The 27313-nt window shown below is 43.3% G+C and overlaps 1 protein-coding gene across 5 annotated transcripts in view; it reads left to right on the top strand.

Moving 5' to 3' along the window:
- Positions 1–27313, top strand: part of SCAPER (S-phase cyclin A associated protein in the ER) — a 4210252-nt gene that overhangs the window by 1232526 nt on the left and 2950413 nt on the right. For 3 of the 5 annotated variants that reach the window (XM_069624454.1, XM_069624452.1, XM_069624451.1), the window contains exon 9: positions 1835–2071. In XM_069624454.1, the coding sequence (XP_069480555.1) occupies positions 1835–2071 (237 nt within the window). The remainder of the gene's footprint in view (positions 1–1834; positions 2072–27313) is intronic. The other 2 variants (XM_069624455.1, XM_069624453.1) reach the window with 1 other exon arrangement.

The raw sequence follows: 27313 nt of genomic DNA, 5'->3' as shown, positions 1-27313 counted from the left end.
GGGTTTGCTCTGAATTAAAAAAAATGGCTAAAATCAGGTTGTGCTAAGCTTTTTCGGTGATTATCTGACCTCTATTTGTGAATAAAAGAATGAAACCATACATTTAATCATAAAAAGGAACTCCCTACCTTGCCTCGTACTATAATTCCAGCTATGTCCTTGCACCATTGGAACATGTTAAATTGCAGAGAATTTTACCAAAGGCCTGTATCACCTACATGGCTACCTCAGCCTGCACACAACCTTACCTACGGCTTAGTTGAACGCCTACGATGGACCACAACATACGCGCAGTAGGATCATTGCCAGACTTGAGAATAGGAAGACCCACAAGAAGATAACTAGGAAATAGTCATTCTCTTAGTACGCGGTGGTCCTATGGATTTCCATCCTAGTCTGGACTGCTCCCTCACACCCATTCCAGAAAGAGCTGAAAACCTGACTATTGCAGTCGCACCTTGACGTTATTTAGTCTATGAGGCTATTCACCAGCCACTGGGTGATTATCTGCAAATCAACACAGTGCTACCATTTTAATTGTTTTGTGTGTGCGTACATGCACACACACTCTCCCCCTATTCATTCATTAAAAGTAACATCACCTTTGTTATACAGCTCTTCACACCAGATTGCTTCGGAGCACTGTAATAATAGTTCTCTAGTATTGGATCTTTGGTATAGTCACATGCTAAAGGTAAAGGTGTTCCCTGTTGTCAGACTGGGAAATCCAGGTAATAAGAAAGCACAATAGCCAATACCTTGCATAAATACAGCCATAGAGAGACTTTTAACTTCATTTTAGTCCCTTTTCGTCTCAGCCAATGAAGTGGCTATGGTTTTGCTCCACCCAGAGCAGCCACAATCTTTACCACAGGGTTCCTGAAAAAGAGTCCTCCCCAGCTTACTGAACTTCCCTTTGGTTTATTCAACCCTTTTATTTACTTTTTGGAAGGTTTTTCCTGTTACTCTGTTACGGCATGACTTCTGCTTCTTCTGAAAGACTTTGTTTTGCAAAAACTGCTTTCTGGGTTTAGAAAACATTGTATTTTGACACCTCTGCAGGACCATGTCAGAAGAAGGTAAGATGGGAGAAAAGTACCCATTTACGGTATGTAGTAGATGTGGGAAGAAAAACGTTTTCATTAGGAACGCACATCAGGATTTTGTTAATGATCTGTACCCTCACAAATCCGAGGCGTGTGAAAACTACCATGCTTTCACACATAAACACATTAATACAAGCACAGGGGGCTTCTGTTGTTTCTGGAGGAAAGTAGAGGTATCTACTCAGGAGAGTAGTTTACTAGAACAACCTCTGCCTCTTTGCATTCTAGGACCCATGAAAAGCATGCTCCTCAAAACCATAGAGCTACTTCAGTTAAAACATCTGCACCATCTTCTTCTAAGGCAAAAAGCCTCAAGGGAGATCATCCTCCCAGAAGGGAAATCCTGTGATGAGAAATGGCTTAATACCTCTGTGAATCACACATCATCCTCACGCCCGTCGATGGCCACATCATCTGACCGGCCATACACAAGCTGTTCACAACCTCAAAACAATGAAGGGTTGGGTCAGTCTTTTATGATTTGAACTTGTGATTGCTGGCTGCGAAACCATATGCAAAGCAAGGTTTTAATTTAGTTTTGGTATATAAATAGCAGTTTTGTTTGAAATGTTGAATTATTTTTTAAATGCCAGTATTGTGATGAATAGCTGCATTGTAATCTAAGCTGCATATCTTTTTTTGCAACTTTTAACGTTGACCTTTTGTAACAATTATTCATTTTTTTGGGTATGCCTTGTCTCTGATTATTTGTTAATATTTGATTTTAGTTTCCAGTACATCAATTGTCTGATGACTTTGGACATAATATATTCTTGCAAGACAGTTCTGCCATACCAAGCTCCGAAATTCCCATAGTTCTCGTAGATCCTGTATGCACTTCCAAAGACATAGACATTGATCCGGATCCCCTAGCCCCTCATAAGGAAGAGGGCCTGAAGAGCAGTGAACCTCAACTAAGCGAAATGGACCCCTCTGATATTTCAAACGTGAGTGCTGCACGATTGGTAAGAATATTTTATAAGTTCTTTTGCATATGTGAGTTTTCAACAGCAGTGCCTTTTTGTGTAATGATGAAAGTGATTTAATGGCCCATTATGTAGGGGCAGGTTTCACAATCTACATTAAAACATAGTCCTGTGGCTGCCAGCTGGATCTTGTTTCATGGGCCTGGCCCACAGTTGAGTGGCAGGATCATTGCTCAACGGATTAAAGCCCTCTATTGAGAAAAGAATGTATTTTCCTTGATCTAAAAATCTTACTGTTTGTGCTGGATTGCTTCCAAATAAACAACGCCGACCTGCAGAGTGACTATCTAGTAGCAGAGCCTTAAGGCAACTACAGTAGGGCAAGTGAACAACTCTGCATTTTCAATCGATAGTGTTAGAGCAGAGGCATGTTGTAGAAGAGATAGGAAATGCCTGGTAGATGGCCTTTGAATGAAACCTGCCTTCCAATCTGCCATTCTTCCAAATCAGATTTGTGTTTTCTATAAAAAAGCAGTATCAAGGTATTTTTTGTGGGGGGTTCAGTGTTGGAGTGATAATAAGGAGCATAGCAGTGCAAAACACTGTTTTTGGAGAATTAGATTTAGCGTAGTGCACATGTGCTGATAGAATCAATCAAACTATCATCCACAGAGGCATTCATTTGCTTGCTCCCAAACACAAATACCTAGGTTTGCCGGAGTTGTCATTTGTGTTTGTCATGACTTTGAAATGGAGGCGCTGAAGGGTATAGCTGGCTCTCGATATAAAATCCCTGTATTATGTGATGAGAGCTTTTTGGTTGTGAGTAGTAGATCACCTTTACATATAGTTTTAATCTCAATTATAATTCATTTTACAGAATTCATTGCCTCTTTTAAATTACAAATCTCAGACATTAACATCTCAAACTGTTCCAAAAAAATGTTGGACATATAACATCAGCAGAAGTCTGGGTACCTCTTGAATGGTTTGTAGATTTGAGACAATTCGAGGCATCAGAGTAGCATATACTTCCCCCCAGTGTTGGACCTGCAAACGAGATGTGATTGCTTCTTGTTCATAATTACAGGGGCAACCTGTCCAGAAGTATCATTATTCTTGGTATCCATAGACAAAGTAGATAACACTGAAAACCTATTGCTTGTCGGAACCGATTAATTTACCAAGGGCTCCCTAGTTGGAATAATAGCAGATTTGTGTGCCTAATAATGCTGGTTTAGGAGTATGTTATTCACTGGTAGAGAATTTCAGCTGGAATTTTTAAATGTCTTCTACCCACTTGATGGTCCTTCCTTGATTGCTCCAACTTTGAGGACCCACCCATTCCCCGCTGCTCTTTATATTAATGACTGTGGCATCAGAGCTGGCAGTGTGCTTCATGTTGGATAATCTCATTATGAGATGAACGTGGCTTTAGGTATTTAAGGATGGAGCCTATGTTCCTCTTCCCCACACCTGACTTGCAGTTAGGGCCCAAAGAGGAATCACAGTCAATATTATCAAGAAGCTTCTTAATCTAATCCATCAATTAATGACCTTCTTTAATTGGTGCCGTGAGAGTTACTGTTTGTTTAGAGATCAGACCCAGGGACAGAGAAGTCCTAGCTTTTCTCTTTTACATAATTACAAACAAGGGCAGCCACTTATATTAATTACAAACTGCTACAAACTTTAATGGAGTTTAAAATACCCTAAACAGCGTAAACAGTAAATAAACAAAAGAGCTGGACAGGTCCAGCAGGTCCAGTTCTTGTGGTAAAATAAGCAAAATGTGGACCCAGTGAAACCACAGTCCTTAGGCTGTATCCCACATAGTGGACATACAACCCAAAGCAGGATCTAATCCCAGTGCCAGTCATTTCGGACTAGATCATATAATCCAAAGGAATATTAAAATGTCTCTGTTGCTCAAATAATCCAACAAACATTGCTTGCAGGCTTTATTAACCAGCAGGATCATTAAGATCCCCCATCCTCCCGTTGATTTAGCGAGTCTGTGAGCAATGCTCTGATTATTAACCACCTGTTGGACAATAGTTATAGTGTCATTAATTGACTGTTTGGCTCAGTGAGCAGCCACTCAAATGGTAAAATCTCAGCGAATGATCCTGGCAAAAAGCTTGTAGAATGTGTTCAGTAGTTGGATTGATGATCGATCTGAATCTACGTAGAAGTGAATGACTCCCACAAACTTCATATTATTTTAACTGTATACTGCAACAAATAATTGCAGATTTGTCTATTAAGGAAACACTTGAAACGACGATGGTAAGAACATGAAGAAGCTTTTAAACAAGTTTAAAAAATTCAAACAGTTTGTTCATTATGAACACAGGTGGACTCATAAAACCTGTATCAGTTGTGATGTTGTTTCACTGTCCTTGTCGAACCTCTCTCCTTACCTCCCCTTTCACCTCAAGTCTGAGTACTATCTTCTGACTATCTCAATACTAGGCTTTGGTCATTCGCTATTTAGTTCCTGTAAGGAGACATGCTATGAAGGTTGCGGTAAAAGGGCCATCTTTTCGGGTGTCTCCATGGTTCAGAGACTCTGTTTCGCTCCATCTCAACACTACCAGTGTAGCCTCTCTGTAGCAAAACCCTGGGCAACCCGGACTGCCCTGACTTCCGTTGCACTGCCGGTTCGCTCCGGCTTTGCTTAGGGAAGCGTTATGCGACATTTTCATTGCGTCTGGAAATGCTGGGTGTGCTGGGTCCCTAGGAATGCCTTTGCCCTTCTGCTTCATTAAGAGTCAAGTAAGAGCTAGTTTGCGCCAAGCCATTGACACCACCTTCCCTTTGTTTGAGGCACTCATCACTGTCCTTGTGATAATATATTCCTCCCCAGTAATATTAATCACTATTTCCTTAAATATTTCCATTAACAGTCTTTTGTTCTCAACAGTTAGGCCCAAAATATTATCTCTATTGGCGGGTGCCACAATGTGGCCTCTCTCAATTCGCCCATGCGCCTTCCCGTTTGTTTGAACATGGGATCAACTTGGTCTTCTCTTCTCTTCTCCTCTCCCCTTCCACAAACATTAGTCTTCTTGATGGTCTGAACCCACACTGCTGATGCCCAGAGAGTCCACTGCCCCTGTTTTGTAAGAAAGAATACTGGTTGTACATTACTGTTGCACTGAGATTACCACTCCTCCAGGTATGTATGCATGTATGTATATGTAATTGTATATGATGGCTCTAATTACAAAATTTGGTACGCCGCTGTTACGACGATAGCTCATTTGAGTTTTTGGGTTAAAATTGAATACATCTAGGGCAGTTGCTCCGGATGACTCATGTAACACTCTGCTTAGAATGTACACTGGCCTATGGGTGGAGGCACTTCAGCAGCTGTTTACAAGCATTAGCCAGACTGGTTTTTTACCTTTCTTCGTGGACAGATATATGATATGATATGATAAGACATTCATAATGCGCCTATACACAGGTGTTTCAAGGCGCTACGAGGCAAGGGAGGGGGTAACAGATGGAAGACAGACACAACGATTGTACTAGGCCAGGTGACATTGAGATCGTGCAAGTGCAGGGGAAGGGGGGCAAGGGGGCAGTGCAGTACATGGGATTGACAGTAAAAATAAGTAGAATAAATAAAAGCAATAAGTAAGAAGTGCGGCCAGCGGTGGCAAGTGCAAGGGTAAGTGCAGACATTGGGTGTCAAGTGCTGGTGGGGGGCTGTAGGGATGCAGAAAACAGCCCCAAAGTGCGGGGGTTGCCAGGGAGGCAGTGCAGGTTTTTCAACTGGCACGGGAGGGGACCTTGGCTCGCGACCAGAGGGTAGCCAGGTGACCAGCACAGTTTCAGTTTCAGTATTGCAGTATTGTCCCAATACATAAGAAGGGCAGCAGGTAATTATCGACTTCTGGCCATCCTTGAAATACCTTCTAAAATATTTTCCAGAGTACTTTCAAATGATCTCGATGCACATAATAATATACCTTGTAATCAAACAGGATTTAGCAAAAAATTGAGTACATTAGACAACTTGTTAACATATATTGGCCCCTAGACGACTTAATGAATATTTAGTGGATCTCTAGACAGTATTAGCTCTGCCTGAAAAACGTCGAGTAAGTGCTGCGCCAGCACAATCTCTTGGCTTGGATATGCTGACAACCTGCTTCTACTCTACTATACCCCTAAAGGGCTTAAAGTGTAGTTAAATGCGCTAGGGGAATATTTGAAGCAGAATGGCTTTAAAATCTTGATAAAGCAAAAACTATGGCTTATATGACTACCGTGCAAAGTATAAGAAGTACTGTGAACCCTAAATAATAATGAAATAGAGCAGGTGTCAATGGATATTTGGGGGTGATTGTGGATAAATTGAAATGGATGGCGCATTGGCAGATGGTATGCTCTAGGACTACACAGGAAACAGGGGCTTTAAATAAATGTGCGGGTAAACAAGGAGGTCAGAAATTAGAGACCATTTTAACAGTGTATCGTGCCAAAATACTTTCCTCTATTCTATATAGGGCTGAAATTTACAGCTCACTTTTGAATAAATTAGAAGGGAAAACGCTGAAATAATTGCTGAGATTGCCTAGGTCTTCGCCTAATGAGTGTGTGCGCCTTGAATTTAATCTTCAGAATATAAATTCCATACTAGTTTTATTGGCGATTGTAGGGTTGAGAATGGGCATTTCACTAAATGAAAGACTGTGTAGATTATGTGGAGAGGCTGAACTTGAAACTACAAAGCATCTATTAGTGGATTGTGACAGTCTCACTACAATCAGACCTACTTTTCTGATAACTTATAGTCATGAAGTCGATTGGTCACATCTAAACAAGGCATGAACTTGAAACTACAAAGCATCTATTAGTGGATTGTGACAGTCTCACTACAATCAGACCTACTTTTCTGATAACTTATAGTCATGAATTCGATAGGTCACATCTAAACAAGGCATGGGATCTTTTTATGGAGCAGAAATTGCATACATTTATGGAGATTCTAAACGCCCTTTCTTATTAAGACATGGTAAGACACTTGATGTGAATTGATGTAATTTAAGAATTGTATTTATTGTGATTGTATGCACTATGCTGTATACAACGTCTCTATTAGATTATAAGTATGCTATGTGATGAATCCTGTGGAGTCATCACTGGCTCCCAGCCAGAAATCTCCTCCCATGTGGCCAGGGGTCGGCTTCCACTGCCTGATCCTGACCATGGGGTTGGTATAATGAGGGAAGATCACATGGGAGGAGAAGGCTGTCGTGGGAGATGTGATGACCCCATTGGGAGAGACAAGGTATTCTTCCCCTCCCACAGATGAAGACCTCGTAATTCCTGAATTCTTAATGGCTTGTCATTTTCCAAGTCCCTCTCCTTATAAGATCCAAAAAATCGTTTGCGCAAAACAATCTGAACAGAACACTATTCATACCTCATATACACATAATACTCACTTAACATCTCCTGTCGCTAATGGTTTTGATTTAAGAAAAGGTCCAAAACAACATAACTTTAAAAGATCCTAAATTCATATGTACTCCAACTCCCATAAAGCCTCAAGTACTGAGATGAGGAAGAGCAACAAGGAGGCCATTTGGATTGAAGGAATCCCCAAGCTAAACGTGCAAACTAGATGTTATAATGGAAATCAGCTGCGCGGGACATTTAAACATGTTGAACACCTGCAATTGAGAAGGGGAGGTGGAGGAGAGAGATGCAGTGCGGGCGAAGAGGGCAGCAGAACTGAAGTCAGAAGCAGACGCAGGGAAACGGAATGTGTAAAGAGAGGCAAGTACTTCCAAGCAACCACTTGGGAACCTAATTTACCGAAGAGGCATTATACCGGGAGAGGCATAGTGGATGCCTTGGAGAGACTTCTGGAAGACCGGCTCTGAATTGAGGGTCTTCAAAGCAAGGGAAGCTTTCCCAGAGAGAAAAAAACTTTGCTGCATCAACGTGCTGTAATTCTGAAATGCCATCAAACACTGCTGAGTCTGGTGTTGGGGGCCCCAGGGCGTGCCAAAAGGCATATGAACAATTGAACACTTATTTTGAATGCCGACCAAGTAACTTAGAAAGCCAGAATTTACACAAATACTGGTATAAGAGAAGTAAATATGGGGAAAGTTGGGGTCAATGTTATCACCAGCAAATTGACATTAATGAATAAGTTGAAAGGCAAAGGGGGTAATTCATGGATTAATTGCGCTGAAAAAAATGGATTTGTGCGCCATTCTGCCCGCAAATCCCTGTTTAACAAATGGGGATCTGCGGGCAGAATGGCACACAAATCCCATTTTATTCAGCACAAATAATCCATGAATTACCCCCAAAATGTGTACATGTCTGCATATATGAGATGTCAATTTGGGGAAAATTGGAACAAGCATTGCCACAAGCAAATTAATACCAGTGAAGAATTTGACAGAACTTGAACAAGTGTCCAATTATGAGATGTCAATATGGGGAAGTTGGAATAAGAAGTATCTAAAGTCAATGAAGCATCAACAGTGAAGGAGCACAACTGTGTTATACTAAAAGAGAATATTGTAGGAATTCCTAGTTAAAGAAGCGCATCAGGCAGTGAGCCTTTGGGAAAAGGATACCTGGCAGGGGGGTATACCAGGGGATCTCCAAAACCCAGAGGGATTCCTGGCAGGGGAGAATACCAGGAAACCTTCCTCAAGAAAGTGTTGGTTGACAGAAACATTTCTGCCAATCTTGAGGAATAATTGTTTGAAAATACACTTTCGCCATTCTTGAAAAGTTGTTGTGCAAAAGAGACACTTTTTCTTCAAAAGACACTTTTTGCCATCTCCAAGAAAGTGTTGTATGAAAGAGACATTTCTGCTACTCTTAAGGAAGCATTGTTTGAAAAGGACACTGTCACCATTCTACCTGCAACAATCCAGGGGAAGGGAACCATCTCCTGGATTCAAGGATTGTTTGTTCAATTTTTATATTTGATTTTTTTCACACGTTTTGCTAAATCAAAACCGAGACAATAAGGGCCTGATTGATGGAATTATTTGTGCAACAAATAGGGTACTTGCGTGCGAAATTGTGCGCAAGCGCCCGTTTGTCAATTCATGGAACACAATGCACGGGGCTTACCTCGGACTTGCGAGGAATCCGTGCCGGTCCAACGCGTAACTGCAACACCACGAATGCCTTGCGCGAGACTCCAAGCGAAGGCCCACCCGTGTCTGCGCAGTCACCTAAAAAGGGGGCGGAACACGTGGAATGGGGAACAACAAGCGAAAATGTTGGCGTTACGAGGGAAGTCCCACAGTAAAATCCTCACAAAGCCCATACGCGCGCTAAATACATTCATGGAATTGAACAGAGCTCGCCGGCACACTAGAAAATATGTGCAAATCCTGAAACACGTACACCACGTGATAGCTGGCGTAAATGTCAATGCGCACAAAAACAAATGCATAAAAATCCAGCGCCATCAACAAACGCACATATACAGCTACAATGAATGTATCATTAGTCGAAGCAGTGATCGTGGGACACTGCAGGAGGAGGAGGATGGCCAGGGCCCGGATTTTTCTACCAAGGACCAGCTTTCTTTGGGATGCCTGATGACCATGTCTGTCGCAAGGATAGGTTTCCACCTCATATCATCTTAGACCTGGTCATGGATTGGGAAGATGACCTTACATACCAACAGCATCATTACTTCTGTATATGCTAACTATCCAGGGTCCACCCATGATAGTTTCATATTCAGAATGTCACCCCTACACCGGGCCCCGGAAGCTGGGAGGCATGGCAACACATGGCTCATTGCTGAGTATAAATGGCCATGCACATACATGCATGTCAGACGCAGACAAATAGACCCCAATGCCAAACATTCTCACCTCTCCAGGGGCCAGTGCCTACCCTCTGAGCACCGACATGATGACGCCAATAAGGAACCCCGCCACACCGGCCCAGGTAAGATACAACACAGCCCATATTGCAACTCTGGCCATAGTGGAGCGCACGTTCGGAGTGCTGAAGTCACGTTTCCGCTCCCTTGACCACTCTGGTGGTGAGTTGCTATATACACCACCACTAGTGTGCAGGATCATTGTGTCTGCATGCGTCCTGCACAATGTTGCAACAAGCCGTGGACATGGTGGTGCCCCCACATCCACAGGCATACCGCTTGCGTATGGCTGGCCAAAGGGCATGTGGAGAAGCTGCCCGTACCCAGCTTGTGGCTACTTCTTTCACCTAAACCCCATCCCCTGCGGAGTGCACACGACCATGCCACATTTCATGTGCCATTCAATGATGCCAATGGGCCAATCAACAGTGTCCACAAACCACCCTGAGAATGTGCCCCTGGAAGTGTTAAATTGTGTGCATCCCTTACAACTTAAGACATTCCTCTCTTACCACCACAAGTAACACAATGACACCACTAGCAACATGCAAAACTTTACATTCACTCAACCCATCCAATATATCATATAAAATTAACATCATACTGTGTCACGGTATGGCACGTCATGTAAAAGGATCCACCGAAATGACTGATGCACAAGGCAAGTTTCTGAAAAAGCTCAAGGATGTATGGAACAAGGGGTAAAAAAGAACACTTGTACAGAGTCCTAGAATCACTGAAACCATAATAGTCACTCATGTCCGCCTCTGTGCATGTCACATAATCAACAGTGGTGCCAACAGTGATTATGTTTGATGACAGTGTCAGTTTCATCAAGTGCAGGAATGTGCCACCATGCAGGGACTGAGGACAGGGTGGAACAGACAGACACTGTACCTGCATGGTGAAATCAGAAGGAGCAATTGCACAGATGTTTAGAGGGGTGTGGTATTTGGAGGGTGGTAACAAGTTCAGAGGTGTTTCAAGTGCAACCAGTCAGTGGATGTTCGGGTAAGTGCAGAGAGATGCAACTATCTCCGGTCATTGCCCAAGTGCAGTGATGATGACAAAAATTGATGGGGGTGACAGGGGCGTGTGAGACCTTGTGGAACATCAAGCAGACAGTCATCAAGCAGCAAGGACAAAAAGAATGGAGAGAGTGAGAGAGCAGAGGGATCGCTTAGCAGGGAAGAGTGAGAGAGAAGGAAGAGTACAAGATGAAACACATGAGTAGTTCATGGAACTTAAGGATATGAATCCCCAAACAGAGGTTGGCAGGATGGGTATCCCAGAGGTTGGTCCCTGCTAACGATAAAGATCCCTTGCAAAAAATCTGCATCAAGAACTGGCTCACCTGAAGAAGGTCGATGAAATGGCTCTGGAGGGACAGCATTGAGGTATGAATATTAGCAGATAGGTAGTAAGCAGGCCTCACAAAGATATGGTTGAGGAGGTCGGCAGCCTCTCGGGTTACAAAATAAGCTGGGAGAAAACAGTGGTATTTCCGGTTAGGAATACACCTGTGCGTAATCAGTTGATGGACTGGAACTGTAAATGGGAAAATTAATGTGTGAAATATCTAGGGGTATATCTCATTAGGGATTTAAGAGGAATGGTGGGATTTAATGTAGATAGAGTCATAGAAACTCTTTGGCGGGATATCCGTAAGTGGGAGAGGCTTTCCTTGTGTGCTTGGGCTAAGGTTAACGCCATCAAGATGGTTCTCTTACCTACGGTTCTATACATCATCCAGTCACTTCCATTAAAATTCACCAAAAATGTTCTGGGTCGCGTAGATAAAGTTGTTCATGGGTTTTTGTGGGGTATTAGGAAAAGACCTAAGATACCAAGATATCTAATGATTCGAAGTGTTCATGATGGGGGGTTTGGTTATCCAAATCTTGACAATTACTGTAAAGGCTTGTTGGCAAAAAAATCGGTTGCTTATTTTTCTAGGAATGAGTTGGAGATTCCACTTTGGGCCTGGATTGAAGAGTATATGATGCGACCGTTCCTCATTAAGTCTGTATTCTTTCGGTAGGGTACCCAGGCAAGTTGCATATTTGCAAGCATTGTTAGCCACTAAAGATGCTGTCACTTCATTGATATTGATTGGTGGATAGGGATTGTTTATGTACAGGGAGGCTTCCATCTGGCAGAATCTAGGCTTACAAATTGATAATAAGATGTTGTGTTGGAGGAGTTGGATCAACAGAGGCATATTACTGGTAGAAGATATTTGGTGTGATGGTGATGGGAAGATGCAAACTTTTGAATTCCTACAAAGGAAGTTTGGTTTACAGAAACGGGGAGAAAGGAGGTATAATTTGTTAAAAGCATTGTTAGTTGAAAGATGAAAAATGATAAACACTCCTCTGTTTCAGGGACCTGAGAGATGTGATTTTATTGTGGCTGCTCCCCATAAAGTGTCCAGTTTTTTTAGACTTTTCCGGGTTGAGAACCATTCAATTAATTCTTGGGATAATCTGAGACTTGCATGGTCTAATGAGTTAGGAGTCAATTAATCTTTGAAGGAATGGGAAAATATATGGAAAGTTCCAATTAAAGCGAAAGTAGACCTGAATTTACGTTACATTCAACAGAGGATTTTAGGGCGTCTTTTCTGGACTCCAGATAGAATGAATAGATTTGGACAGAGTGATAGTGATAAGTGTTGGGGTTGTTTGAAGGAAAAGGGTACCATGTTACATATGTTGTGGAATTGTACAAAGGTAAATGGTTTTTGGAATGCTGTTTTAGATAGGGTTGACATGGTGTGGAATATTACTTCTCCAAGATCACCTTTGGCTGTACTTTTGGCTGTACTTTTGAAGTCCCCAAGTTGTGTTCGACATTTGGACTATGTGATGTTGAGTTGGGTTACTACAGTGCTTCTGGTGGCCACTAGACAATTCTTGCGTGTCTGGAGAACAAGGAAAAAGCCATGTGTTGAAGAGTGGCTATTGCATGTGCAGCTCCTTTCCCGTTTTGAGAAGATCAAATTTAGTAAATTGCATAGAGATTAAGTGTATAATGAACAATGGAGTGTTTTTAATGAATTATATGCTTAATATTTGACCTGAGTTAGTTTTGCTTATGTTTAATTGTATTAAGTTGGGGTGGGTTGGGGGGGTTGATGTTTTGTTGTGTCTTGTGTTGGTGTGTGTATTATTGGTATTTTATCAAAGGTTTATTTGTCATTCTAAACCTTTGAGAATATTCTTCTTATTGTTTATGCAGTTGTTTTGCATTTAGTGTTATACTGATTACAAATGTATGGTTCTGATGACTTAGTATTGATTTATTAACCTAATGTATAATGTTTCTTATTATTTTGTGGACTTTTTTTCTAAAATTAAAATAAAGAGGTTAAAATATTTTTTTAAAAAATAAATCCCTTTGTACAATGCATAATTCCTATGACTCTACGCTTTCTGCCATGGCAGCCAGTGGAGGACAATCAGCGGTATACAGATGTGGTCCCTGGCCTTGACGTCAAGCATAATACTTGCGGTCTTGTCCCGAATGTATTGCACAGGGTGTGGATTAGAAGCATGGAGTTTGTGCAATGGGCAGTAGCAGTAGTGTAGCCTGCCAAAAATCCGGCCTGTGGAGTGTGGAGACAGTGACCTGCTGGTGGAAAGTAAGAACAGGTGCAGTACCTCAGAGGAGGTGCATCAATAGTTGTAATCCCAAGAGATTACTAAAATGGGACATGAGAAGGAGAGAATTGAGGCAAACGTGACCACAATAATTAACATCTGTGCAGGTGGTTGTGGCTGTACGCCAAGCGAGTATGACCATAGAGAAAGTTGGAAAGCTGATTCTGGGGCCACAATGCAAATGAACCCAGTACTGCTGGCGTCAAGGCAGAGATTATTTTGAGCAAACCATGAATGAATCATGTACAGTCGGATATGCGTGATGAAGATGATGCTGCTGAGGGTAGCATGAAATAAAGTACTGTGTCATCAACATCACACTTCAATCTAGAGGTGAAAATGCCTATCACACGTGCAAAGTCAGCCAAGTACAGGTAGATTCACCACGCGGATAGCTAACATCCCTGTTTAGCGGCACTGTTAGACAGAGCCATAGAAGATTGAAAGCTTTAGTTGTGCACGTGTGATAGGTGGGCAGAAAGTAATGAGTTAACCCACACCATAGCTTAATCCCTGAACCCTGTACACCATACGCATAGTAATGTACACAAGCAGCATTTGTGGATGCCAACAACTAACATGCCTGGTAAAACTCTAACCTTACCTAACGCTCAATGTAAAAGAACATCTTACCTGTACACCTCACATGCAGTTCACACTCCAATTTGCACATGAAACACCTATCCTTACCAGACGTAAGGATCTGCAGACAAAGAAAAACATGAAACATTGTCATGTAACACAACATGCATAAAAAAAAGTTCAAAACACACGGGCACCCCTCAGTGAACTGAAACACATGCAAACCACAAGTAAAAATACAGACAGTAACGTGTGTCCCTGCACACATACCAAAACACCTGTACACTGCATGCTATACAAACACACAATACACACACACACCCCCAGAAATTCATCACACGCTGCCTGCACACATCCATGACATGCAGCAAATGTGCATGCAACACATCCACAATCATTACACGTTGTCACATCCACAATGCACACTTCACATGCCGCATGAAACGGTGAATACAGCACATATGGTAAAAATGTAAAAAGAAATTCAAAAATTGTGACACCCTCCGAACAATATCAATGTCTGGATATCCACATGCGTATTATCGGGCCATTGCACTCCACACAGTCATGGAAGCACATTAGCAATGAACAAATCTGTTGCGCATAGCTCAGTCATACATCTAATATTCAAATACATTTCTAAGTGCACACATGGCGAACCTGATGGGGACAGATGATTGTACACAGTCATTCACTAACAAAGATCAGACAATCAATACTTCCAAGAAATCATGACAATCAATTGAAGGGGGGGCAAGGCCACAATGCTGTGTCAGTGTACACAACATGCAAGTGTACAGATGATCTTGTTAAGGCTAAAGGTTGGGATTAGTGCAGGGAGAACAACTGTGGATGATATCCAGGTATCACAATGTCATACGTGCAGAGTCTGTGAGCATCACAAGCATAGACGTTAGTCCTGGCCCTGAGTCAATTGACGAGTCACGCATACATAATCTGGCTAAACTGTAGGTGTTGCAGGGTACAACAAGGAACACTCATGAGTTTGATGTTGCAGTAATGTAGCCTGGAGAGTCCCACAGCACATGCAACATTGCACCTCTGCTTGATGTTGTGGAAGTGTACATTAACTGTGTGCATCATGACCTGCAAGTCGGACTCCTTCACAATCACACAAATATGTGGCAATAATGGAAGGGTATAGTTGAATATTAATGCAACATTCCTGCCTTGGGATGAGTGTGCAGGAAGTGAAAACATGTAGGAATGACTGTGGCAGAAGTAGGCTGCAGTGGAGTAAAATTGGGACATGCAAATTCATAAATGGCGCACAAGCCAAGGTCATTTTGAGGACACCAGTCAAGGGTGGCTGTGTGGCAGACATGGGGAATAAGGGTGCCAGTGTGTTACTTGAACTGTGCTGAACAGTACACAGTACTCTTTCCTCATCATAGCACATTAATCATTAGGACAATGTTTCAAATATGGGTTGCAGCAGGCAAAGGTATATGTCAAAAATGCATGGAAAAGGAATGGACACCTGCATGATGCCACAGGTGGGTGCTGAAGTAGGCTAGAAGAAAGGACACAGTATGGGGTTTTGAAAGAAAAGATTTTCTGGAATGACATAAGCAAGTCCTCTGTCCGTTCATGGATCATCAAAATGAGGATGGAATGCATCACTGTGTGAAAAGCAAATGACACATCAAGGATGATGAGGACAGCAGGGCATTATGAATGGAGGGATGGCACCATTCATCATGTGACACCAGTGTCTGTTGCTCAGGACTGTTTTAATGCACACTGGTGTTGACGTACATCCCCAAGAATGCCCTAATGGGCGTACATTTATGTGTGGACCAACTTTGCTAGCAGTTTCTCCTAGAAGGTGTATAAAGTTATTCACCAGTATGCTGGTGGTCATGAAGGCTTTGCATATGTCATATTAACGATGTTGTGCACAAGTGAGTGCCTGCTGGAGGATTGAGACTAAACACCAGTAAAGGAGAGTATGCATAGATCAGCAAGAACATTAGACCTAGAGGAGATGTTGTCAATGATGGTTCTGTAGGAGCAGCTGTACACCAATAGGGATGACACCTTCATGTACTTGTCAACTTGGTTGAGCACTTCAGGGGAGACATGAGTGAGTGAGGAGAATGAATAATGATGATGGTGAGTGTCTGGGTGTGCCGACGGGCGGAGGGTTGTGTTTGAAGAGTCTGTCAGTAGTTGGACCAGTCAGTAACGTTTATTAGCAAGACATATGTGGTGCGAGCGCATACCAAAGGTACTGTGAAGGATGTCTTCACAATCAATCAGCCAATCACCCCTTGCTCCTCTGCCAGAACCCTGCTTGATGGCACAAAGTACTACTGCACACTGATGGAGTGGCAAAGGTAGACATAAGCCAACAACACCAAGCAAATATAAAAAATCATAAACATTTAAATAATGGTAAAAGTACACTGTAAACCACCAGACCATGGTCAATGTAGACTTCCTTATCACTGCTACCAATGGTGTAATTCTGCATCTATTTCAATGCTAAACCACCATGCACCCAGATGTGTTGCACTAGAAGCTGCATACACCATGTTCCCACATGCCTGAGAAAAGGAAGAAAAGCCACTAACAATCCGAAACCTGATGTGCTGTTACATCAAATTGCCCACATACTATCCGACATAGCAACATGTTTGTGGATTCACAATTCATTCTGTAGCACACACTAATAGTTGAACTATAAATTTGTCCCCCCAAATATGAGAAACATCCCTAATCCCACAAACCCTGATTGGGATCTGATGTGTCACTCATTAGACCTGATAAAAGTTTAATGAGGCACAACTCGGCTCAAACATCTGCACCTGCCACAGTCCACAAACTGTTGACCATGCTACACACTCACAAACAACCATGAAAGCCAGACACACAGTTAGAAAGCACAGTCATCATAGTCCGTGAACATTGGCCCCAGCAATCCAGCAGATTAACATGGCCATAACCATCATTGGAATCGCCCCAAGGGTGATTTATGCCACCCTCGAGCAATAGTGATAGAGCCCAAGGTAAATAAATCCAGGGGGAACACACACAGTGCCCCGCTCCCATGCAAATACCATCGAAGTGTCAGTAAATGCCATGCACTCACCTGTCCGTGGAACTCACCTGCCTTGCTACGATGCCCACCATCAGGAGATGCTATACCTAAATGGAAAGCAATGCAGAGTAACAGCACACACTACATGTACATACATGATCTTAATTGATCACAGAAAGAAAATATGCATAGAACACAGAGTGCAGGAGCAACACAGGGTGACAAGGGGTGAATGGTCATATATATATAGATTTGTACAGGAGGACAGTGTACCACACCATAGAAAGGGAGAAGTGAGAGTGACACAGAGAGTGAATAACAAGGAAATGACAGATCAAGGAGTCAATGGCCTGGTTTTCAGATGTACAATGACTTGCTGCACAGCACAGTAGGTGCGCCCATTGAGGTATCTACATAGGTAGGTTACATAGTGATATGAGCTATAATCTAATTACCATAACACCATGTGAGCATGCAAAGGACACATAAGACAACCGAAACATACAGCAACGATGCCCAACAATGAAGCATGCTGTACATGCAAGACAGTGCAAAATCTTACCCAATTACTGTCTCTGCATGGTGTAAATCCCACATGACCTTCACCAATAAGTGTGTTTCCTAAGGACAGTGTCTGGTGGAGGGCATGAGGAGCGTGGACTTCGAATGGTGCAGGATGTCCCATCCGGGACAGCAGTCACCGCCACATCACGGATTACTGGAACAATATGGAAGAACATATTAAAACAGCCATTGTGCAGTACCATTGACACAGCACGTGCTACGGAAGAGCAAACCTATAATTACATGCACATGCCATCCTGTGCAACCCCATGCAAACATGATAGTTGACTTCACTAGGCATGCCTGCACGTACACCACTGCACACGTGTAGTCCATGAGGAGTTAATGGCACACCTCAAGTGCAAGCAATACAAAAATTAACATACAACACAACCAGACTAGGGAAACAAAATATGACATTTGGGACAATACTCCATTTCTTTTTTTTTACATAGTTCTGTAGGTGTAAGTTTCCTTTTGTTTGTTTTGGAGTGGACAAATTGGACTATCCTCCGTGCTTATTTTGTACATTTTTTTTTATTGTGTGTTTGACTTTTCATGTTCACCGGACTTTATCGACCTTTCTTTCGATTTTTGGATTGTACAGATTTTTTAACACATGTAGATGCTTATTTTTTTATATTTTTTCATGGATACCTTTTGGATTTTTGTTTACTGTCTGTGTGCTATTAATTCTACAGTATAATATATTTATTTATTTACTCGCAGTGATTGTTTGTAGAAGTTACTTTTGCTGTGTGCTGTTTAAAAGCCCATTTAGTCGCCCTGATTCTGACCATTGGTAGTGATGTGTCTGGTTGCTTACATGCTTGTGTATTATTGCAGGGTTTATTGCAAAGGGCAGTATACACATGTGGCTGACTGGTGCTGGTGTGTGAAGTGGAAGTTTGAGTGTGCACTGTCAAATGGTCTTTCCTTTCACATGTGCTGCATCACTCTGTGTTAGCCCTCATTGTCTTTGGGAGGTAGGTGGGTGGGCTGCCTGTGGGAGTGTTACATGTTCAGGATAATGGCACATGATTTACTAATGCTGTGTAACACACATGTAGTGCATTGCCCTTCACCAGCATGTGTTTCTACAGAATTCATTATCTCAGGTGTTTCTCAAACTCTTGCACTGGGATACATCAGTGGCATTTCTTCATATTCCATAGTGGCTGACCAATGCAGCTGTCTCTGTGCACTCTGATTGCCATGCCCTTCACACATGCCCAGACCTGTGATGTGTTTGTTAGGGAATCTCTTCTGAAAATAGCAGCTCAATGAGGCTCAGGCTGTGTGACACCTGTCCATTGTTTTTTTTCCTGTGCCACGCATTGAGGGTATGTTTGCTTGTGTCATTATTAAGAATTTGGTCTCTGGGGATTGATGACATTGTCACATGGGCAGCAGGGCCTCACTTTCACAATCACATGTGTATGCTGGGAGATGTTTACGGCCAGCAATTGTGTGTAAGCAGATGCTGCACTCATGGATGTGGCACGCTGAATGATTTCATTTTGGTTTGCAGGATACATGTTCCTGAGGATATTCTGGCTGATGTCACAACACAGCAGTCAAGGTGCACAACACACAATCGTTGCATTGATGATGTGTCACAATATCAGGGTACAGCATACAGGTGATGTCCCATCTGGAGGGGGCTGCCTGCAGGGTGGTGTCACAGGTAATGGGAGCTGGGTTGGGGTTGTCCCATCTGGAAGGGGCTGCCTGCAAGTGGTTGGGGTGTCCCATCTGGAGGGGGCTGCCTGCAAGAGGGGCAACAGGTGATGGGACTGGGGTGGGGGTGTCCCATTTGGAGGGGGATGCCTGCAAGCGGGGGGCAACAGGTGATGGGACTGGGGTATCCCATCTGGAGGGGGCAGCCTGCAGGGTGGTGTCACGGGTAATGGGGCTGTGGGTGGGGTGTCCCATCTAGAGGGGGCTGGCTGCAGGGGGGGCAGCAGGTGATGGGGTGGGGTGTCCCGTCTGAAGGGGGCTACATGCAGGGGATTGCGAGTTGCTGGCGCGCTATTTGGCTGGTGTGCGGACAGGGATTGCGAGGTGTTGATACGCGATTTGGCTGGTGTACAGGCTGGCTTTGCGTGGGTGGGCACGCATTTTCTATCGGGTGTGAACGGGGATAGCGGGGTGTTTTTACGCGATTACTCTGGGGTGCGGCCGGGAATAGCAAGGTGTTTGCGTGCTATTTGGCTGGTGTAGGGGCTGGCCTTGGGTGGGAGGGCACAAGTTTTCTATGGGATGTGCCCAGGGATAGCGAGGCGTTTCAGCGCGATTACGCTGGGGTGCAGCCCAGGATAGCGAGCTGTTTGCGTGCGATTTGGCTGTGTAGGGGCTGGCCTTGCATGGAAGGGCACGCGTTTTCTATGGGGTGCGGCTGGGGTTGACGGGGTGTTTTCGCACGATTACGCTGGGGTGCGGCTGGGGATTGCGAGGTGTTGGCGCGTGATTTGGCTGGTGCAGGGGCTGGCCTTACGGTCGAGGGCATGCATTTTCGATGTGGTGCACCCGGGGATAGCAGGGTGTTTTCGGACGATTTAGCTGGGGGGGGCTGTATGCTGGGCCTGGGATGGCACAGAGGCATGCGCGCGGTGTTGGGCATTTCAATGGCTTTTTGGTGTCCGTGGAAGCGTGGTGGGGGCATTTCTCATGCAGCTTGCTGTTTGTTGCGCGACGGCAAGTGATGCCTCTGGGAATCCATGAATATGCGTGCTGCACAAGTATTTCTCTGCGCCACGGCTCGCGTGAAGTTCTTCTCAGCGCGTGGCCCTTGCACCCTTTCTGCACCCGATTCCATGAATCAGGCCCTTAACTTAAACCTTTGATTGTTTGTTTTTCTTGTGAGGGTCAGATACGTTTTGGACACAAGGGCTGTTTGCATTATTTTGAAGCTGAGACACAGACTGATGTTTAGTTTTGGTTTCCTAGGAAGGGAAACTCTCTTTAGGATAGGGACAGAAAGGCCTTTATGCAACCCCTTTTCTTTAATTAAGATGTCTGTTGTTGAAAATGTTACAACTTTGTGTCTGCTTCTCACTTTGGGCCCCTCACAGCTAATTTGTATATTTGTATTTTCTATTGTGTGTAAGGTACGTTTTTATCTTTAGCACAATAAAAAAAGACCTCTACTCTTCAGACGATCTGAGACTTGAAATACAATCCCCGATTTGCTCAAACTACCTTGTTGTAATGCTTTGCTCGTTGACAAATTACACATTCTCAACAATTCAGCTGTTGACATCTTTGTAGTACAGATCTTCTAGGCCACATCCAAACCATCCTTAAACCTCTTTATTGTCTTTTTGACAAATATGCCAGCTAAAAATCCTTGTCCTTCTTCGAAACTCCTCAGAATATCTTTTAAACCTAATTTTTCTTCTTAAATCAGAAAGCTTCCTCCGTGAACTTGGTTGACCTTCCCACATTCAAAACTATCCCTTTGTCCAGGAGATACTCCAGAACTGTTTTCAACAATATGTTTGTGATACCACTATTACAGTATGCCTCAGAAAATTGACAAAAACACCCCTCTTCTCTCTGGCTTTCAACTAACCCTCTCTGTCTGGTCATCATGCCAGATGCAACAACCGTTGTTGGGATGTGTGGACAATACAAATCTTCAAATAAATCTGATAACTTGTAATGCTGGCTGGCATATGCCATTTATCTTTACTCATTGTGAGCCAAGACACTGAGATCAACTTCATAACTGGGAGTCTCTCTGGCAGTTGCACGCACACCGTTATGTTGTATGGTGTTCAGGTGGGGGCCAAGATAGTGTCTCCTTCGTAGTGACACAGCAATAGGGTTTTCCTTCCTTCAGTGCCCAAAGAGACGACCCCTCGTATCGAATCTGGACCTTCTTCTACTGCACTCGCCTCATCTCTTCCATCCTATTTGGCCTGGCCTGCACCAGTGCCATTTGGGCTTCGCTAAAGGAAGCAAACAGGCACTTGCACCTGACATGGTGACATGGAGATGCTTTTTGTATTTGCCTTTTATGTGGTTTTCTGTTATTCCAATCACTTCTGTCAAGTACTTTTTCTGAGACGAATCCATGTTTTCTTCCAGTTGTTTTTGCATCAGTAATCATGTAGATATTGTGATGCAGGCATTTTCTATGGCTAGTGTGTCCAAATCCATGTCTGGGAAGCCGTTTTGTCCCACAGTCTCACCTATCTCCTTGTAATAGGTTTTCAATGGATTTTGATGCAGTAAAACTACTTAAGTCCATTTTCCACCTATACTAAGTGAGAAATTGATTGTGTTTTAAATCTGTGAATTCCTGAATATCCTTTGACGCTCTACAACAATACTTGTGGAGCCAGGTGGCTAGGGTCATCTCTCCACGATCTACTCAACACCAGATCAAAGCTGTTCTCATTGAAACTCCCTCGGTTTGCCCCTCAAACTAGAAATGCCCTAACTGAAAATCCAAAGTGTTAAAAACCTGTTTGTTTTAAGCAGTGTATAGAAACTGAAGTAAACCCTCAAACACGTTCTACTCTAGCATCAGCAGCAGCAGTTGAATACTTATTGACTTTTTTGGGACATGGGACAAAGTCACATGATTGAAGCTAGGGGATGAGAGTGAGGTGAGTCTAGGTGCCGGTGACCTCTACCCGCTCTGTGATGCAAGCCCAGAGAAGGCATAGGAGGTACATTTAGCATCCTATAGGTCCCCTAGAGTGTCCGTTAACTTGTGTGTTTAGGAAGTACCCCTGCCATGGGAGCCATAGTATTGCTGGCAAAGTGTATGTGCAATGTTTGAAATGGACCAAACTAAGGTGTGGAGGGGAGAGTGAATGGAGGAAAGGAGAGAGCAGGATGAAGGGGGATGTAGCAGTGGTGGAGAGGAGGATGAGAGGCAAAAAAGGAGGGAAACAGGAGTGAGGGCAGAGGGTAAGACCAAGAGTGGTGGGAGAGAATGAAGAGAGGTGGCAAGTGTAAAGGAGAGAAAGAGAGCGAGAGATACATACACACACCAGTAGTGGGTATTTGGAAAGAGATCGCAGGCTGACCAACGTATGATCCTAATGACTTCTAAGATGACCAAAAAAGAATTCTGAGACACTACAAATCCCAGAATATGTGATTTACTGTTAGTCGCGAAGAAGGCATGCCTGAATTAGCGCTGGGTGAAAAGGATAGAGGACTATCATTTTAAACACATCCCAACTGATTTGTCAGACAATAAACCCACTTTGGGGCCTCAGTCAAAACCTAATTCTTGTGATTTTGGTCCAAAACAAAGGGAAAAGTGAATTTGTATATGGTTTTGAGTCGCCTGTTGACCTCACAGCTATTGCAGACCCTACTATCCCTGCTACATGACCACTTTTTCTCTCTGCCTTAACCCCTTATCTCCCACACAGCAGAGCTCCAAGAGACCAGAGATATTAGTGCTATAACAAAAGGAAAAAAAGAAATAATGTTTTATGGGAGATAGATTTTACTCTAACTGATGTGACAAATCCCAGGATTCAGTCACTTCTCCCCAGGGGGGAGCCTTCCCATTTGAGGCTAGGGAGGTGAGTCTGCTACCAATATTCTCCCTAGGGGTGGAGGTAAGTGGGACCTCATCCCCTCCTAGGGATTAAGGACTCCTGTTTCGGTGAGGAACTCTCTTTACATCTCACTCAGAGGTACATTAGAACCAAACTGTTGACAGAATCCATAGGGAAACCGCTCTCATTTCCTATTGTGATGTGTCAACAGAAGACACATATCTGTCCAATACTGAGATTAATACGAATTATGGAGTATTGCAGAATAAGTACCTACCAGGTACTAGGACTAAGAAACCCAAAGGAGTAATAACGAATATGGCGCCAACACAGAAAAAGCACTATCACCAGAAGGTGGGGAATCCCAGAACAGTCTCATAAAAGAAGGAGGGGCGAGAGTGTGTCGAAGGAGACCCGGGAGTTTCAAAGCAGCAGCGTCAAGTAGACCGAAATCCTTTGGCGAACGCTGCTTAATGCACCAGCGAACATTTGTGAAGAAAAGCTGTCCAAGTCGGACTCCAGAATGAGCAGACTAACGGGAGTTTTGCAGGAAGAAGAGGTTCCCAGGTGGGACGTTCGAGGAAGACTGGCCAAAGGAAGCCAGAACAGTGAAATGCTCGAGCTGCATGGCACCAGCACTAGACCCGTGGGGGTCTGTTAGTTTGTGGAGAGTCCTGGGAATTGGACATGAGAGGAAAGCTTTGGCCAGACTGCTGAGAGAAAGGAAAACCCTTTCCGTGCCAATAATGCACTGGAAAAGAAACGCCAAAGCGAAAGTGGAAAAGGAGACGTGAGCGACAGAACCGTCTTGACAAGATATGGCATATGAGAAGAAGAGAATGCCGACCTGGTGGCGCAATCCCATTGCATTGTAGGTAACTGGGAAAGCGGGAGACCAGGGGAATGCTGCATTTATAGCGATTGGTATAACGCTATTTGGTTACCCATGAAAACCAAATATAATGATTGGAGTACTCTTACTCGTTGCAGTGAATGGCAAGAAGGGACAAACAGTGAAAAGTCTTCCTGGGGTCAGCCTACTTGTCCCAGGTCATGAGAAGAGTGAGGAACTCTTAGGGACACAGCTTCCTCATCCCGGTGAAGAACCAGATAAGAAAGGGAGTGAGAAACGCTTAGGGACACTGCCTCCTCATCCCAGTGAAGGAACAAATCCTAAGAAGAGTGAGCAACTCTTAGGGACACAGCCTCCTCATCCCAGTGAGGGACCAAGTGATAAAAAGAGCGAGGAATCCTCAATGACTCAGCCTCCTTGTCCCAGTGAAGAACAAATACTAAGAAGAGTGAGAATCTTTCAGGGGCTCAGCCTCTTCGTCCCAGTGAAGAGCCAAATACTAAGATGAGGGAGAATCCTTCAAGGGCTCAACATACTTGTCCCAGTGCGTAGACAAATCATAAGAAGAGTGAGACTAATCATTGGGTACACAACACAGATCCCATTGAGGAAACTAATAGTTATAAAGAAATAGGAAGTGCTAAAAGGAGAGCTGTGCAACTGGTAAAAGAAATAGCAGAAAGAGAAAGCCTATCTTGCTTTTGAGAAGGATGGATTACCTAGAGAGAGGACTGCAAGAAATCAAGGAGAGATAAAGAAAGGGACGTAGAAAGTCCCCTACTAGAACCGAATGAACTGGTACAAGAAATAGCTTAGCACTATTTGAAGATCCTATACTGATAAGAACATTGCTGGATAGCAAGCCCCAAGAGAAGGGAGTCATTCTGCTGGTATTTAGTTGTTTAGTATAAGTGGTAGGCTCAGCATAGACTAGTTTTGGACGAAGCATAGATTGTTACTTTGGACTATAGAATGGACGACCAGCACCGTAGTTTATTTTTGTTAGGGAAATCCTTAGAGTAGGGAAAGTGAGGCATTTTCTTATTTATTATGAATAAATACTTATTGAAATGGCAAAACCTAGTTTGTCTCCTTCGTCTGACCTACCACTATGGTGTCAGGGGTGGAATCCTGTCCAGCTGACTAAAGTTGGGGAACCCTTAAATTAAGCAAGTTACATCCCAAAGCTTCCGATCCCAGAGTAGCCACTGCTGAGTCTATTGGCTTTGATCTACATAGTAGTGCAAACATAACTATAGCAGTAGCTGAGAGGCATTGATTCCTACAGGTCTAGTGTTATCTCTACCTAGGGGAACATACATTAGACTGACTTCCAAATCAGGGTTGGCCTGGAGGTAGGATTTAGATGTCATGGCTGGGATGATTGACCCAAACTATAGAGCTGATGTAAAGGTCTTAGTGCACAACCATGGGAGGTCCACCCTGTACAGTCAAAGAAGGGGAGAAAATATCAGAGGGAATCCTAGAAAAGCTATATTACCTATCCCCATTATCAAGGTGCACTTCGCTGGCATTTATATAAATGGCCCTCCTGAACCTTTTAAACTAGGGAACAAATTAATTATGTTCCTAGATTATTCAACAAGATATCCTGAAGCCTTTGTACAAGCCAACAGATTTTAAAACACCTCATTCTCTTCATATCTGGAGTGGGGTTTCCTAAAGAGATCCAAACAGTTCAAGGGACCACTTTCCTTTCCCGTATTATGGCTGAGGTGAACAAAATACTGCAAATCAAGACGCTAAGAACATCAATCTACTCACAAGCTGATGGACTTGTTGAACGCTTCAGTCACATCCTGAAAAAGATCCTAAAAAAACTGTCTGAATCCAACAGCAAGAATTGGGACATAATGATCCCTTGGGCACTGTTTGCAGTTAGGAAGTCCCCTCAGGTCTCGTTAGGGTATTCCTCCTTCATGCTCCTTTACGGTAGGGAACCAAGAGATGCACTCCACATGCTGAGGGAGACGTCAAAAGAAAGTGAAGAGGCAGGCTTACCAATTTCCCAAACAGCTCAATACTTTAAACAGCATATGTGCATTGTGCGTGAAGTGTAAACAGACATCTAGATCAGGCCCAAGAAATACAAAAAGCTGAATATAACAAAAAGGCCATCCTGTGCTCTTTTTCAGTGGGTCCCAAAGTGTTAGTCCTGCCCACCTTGGACCAGAAAATGCTGTCTAAGTGGGTCGGACCTTATGAGATTATAGAAGAAAAAAGGTCCATGTAAACTATGTGGTTTTGCACCCAGATAGGAGGCAGAAGACTTGGTTGTACAACATCAACTTGTTAAGAGTGCAAGGTGGACCCTACTAAAGACTCATCTATAACAATGGCCACATTCCTTTGAGAGGTGGGTGAAGAGAGCAATCTAATTTCTTCAGAGTTAACCCCTGACCAACAAGAAGACATTAAGGATCTTATAAATCAATTTCTTGGTGTCTTCAGTGATCAACCAGGAGTGTTAAAGGTTTTGTACATACCATCAAAACTCCCCAAGGGAAGGTGATGAACTTGAAGCTCTACGGGATTCCTGAGTCACAAAAAGATATAATCCTCCGGGAAATAGAAAATATGCTAGAGGCGGACATCATCAAGCCTTCTGCGAGTCCTTGGTCTTTGCCAACAGTCTTGGTGACAAAACCTGTTCAATCATGGATGTTTTGCATCGATTTCAGAAAACTTAATTCCATCTCACAGTTTGATAACTATCCGATGCCTGGAATCGATGACTTAATTGACAAGCTAGGTCAGGCTCAATACATCTCCACTATTGATCTTAACAAAGGCTATTGGCAAGTTCCTTTAAATACTCAAGATAGAGAGAAAACAGCGTTTTTCACTCCCTGGGTGTTATTTCCATTTAAGGTGCTACCCTTCGGTTCACATGGGGCACCAGCTACTTTCAAGCATCTGATGGACTGAGTGTTGGAACCCTTTTACCATTTTTGCATTGCATATCTCGATGACACCTTAATCCATAATGAAACCTGTGAAGAGCATTTCTTTTATCTATACGAGTTAGTCAGGGCCCTAAGGAAATGTAATTTGGCCCAGTCAGCTGTTACATATATGGGATTCTTTGTTGGTACAACCCCAGATAGAAAAGGTCT

This window comes from Ambystoma mexicanum, chromosome 11 (assembly GCF_040938575.1).
Source record: "Ambystoma mexicanum isolate Mex_15411 chromosome 11, UKY_AmexF1_1, whole genome shotgun sequence".
NCBI lineage: Eukaryota > Metazoa > Chordata > Amphibia > Caudata > Ambystomatidae > Ambystoma > Ambystoma mexicanum.
This window is presented reverse-complemented; position numbering and strand designations above follow the sequence as displayed.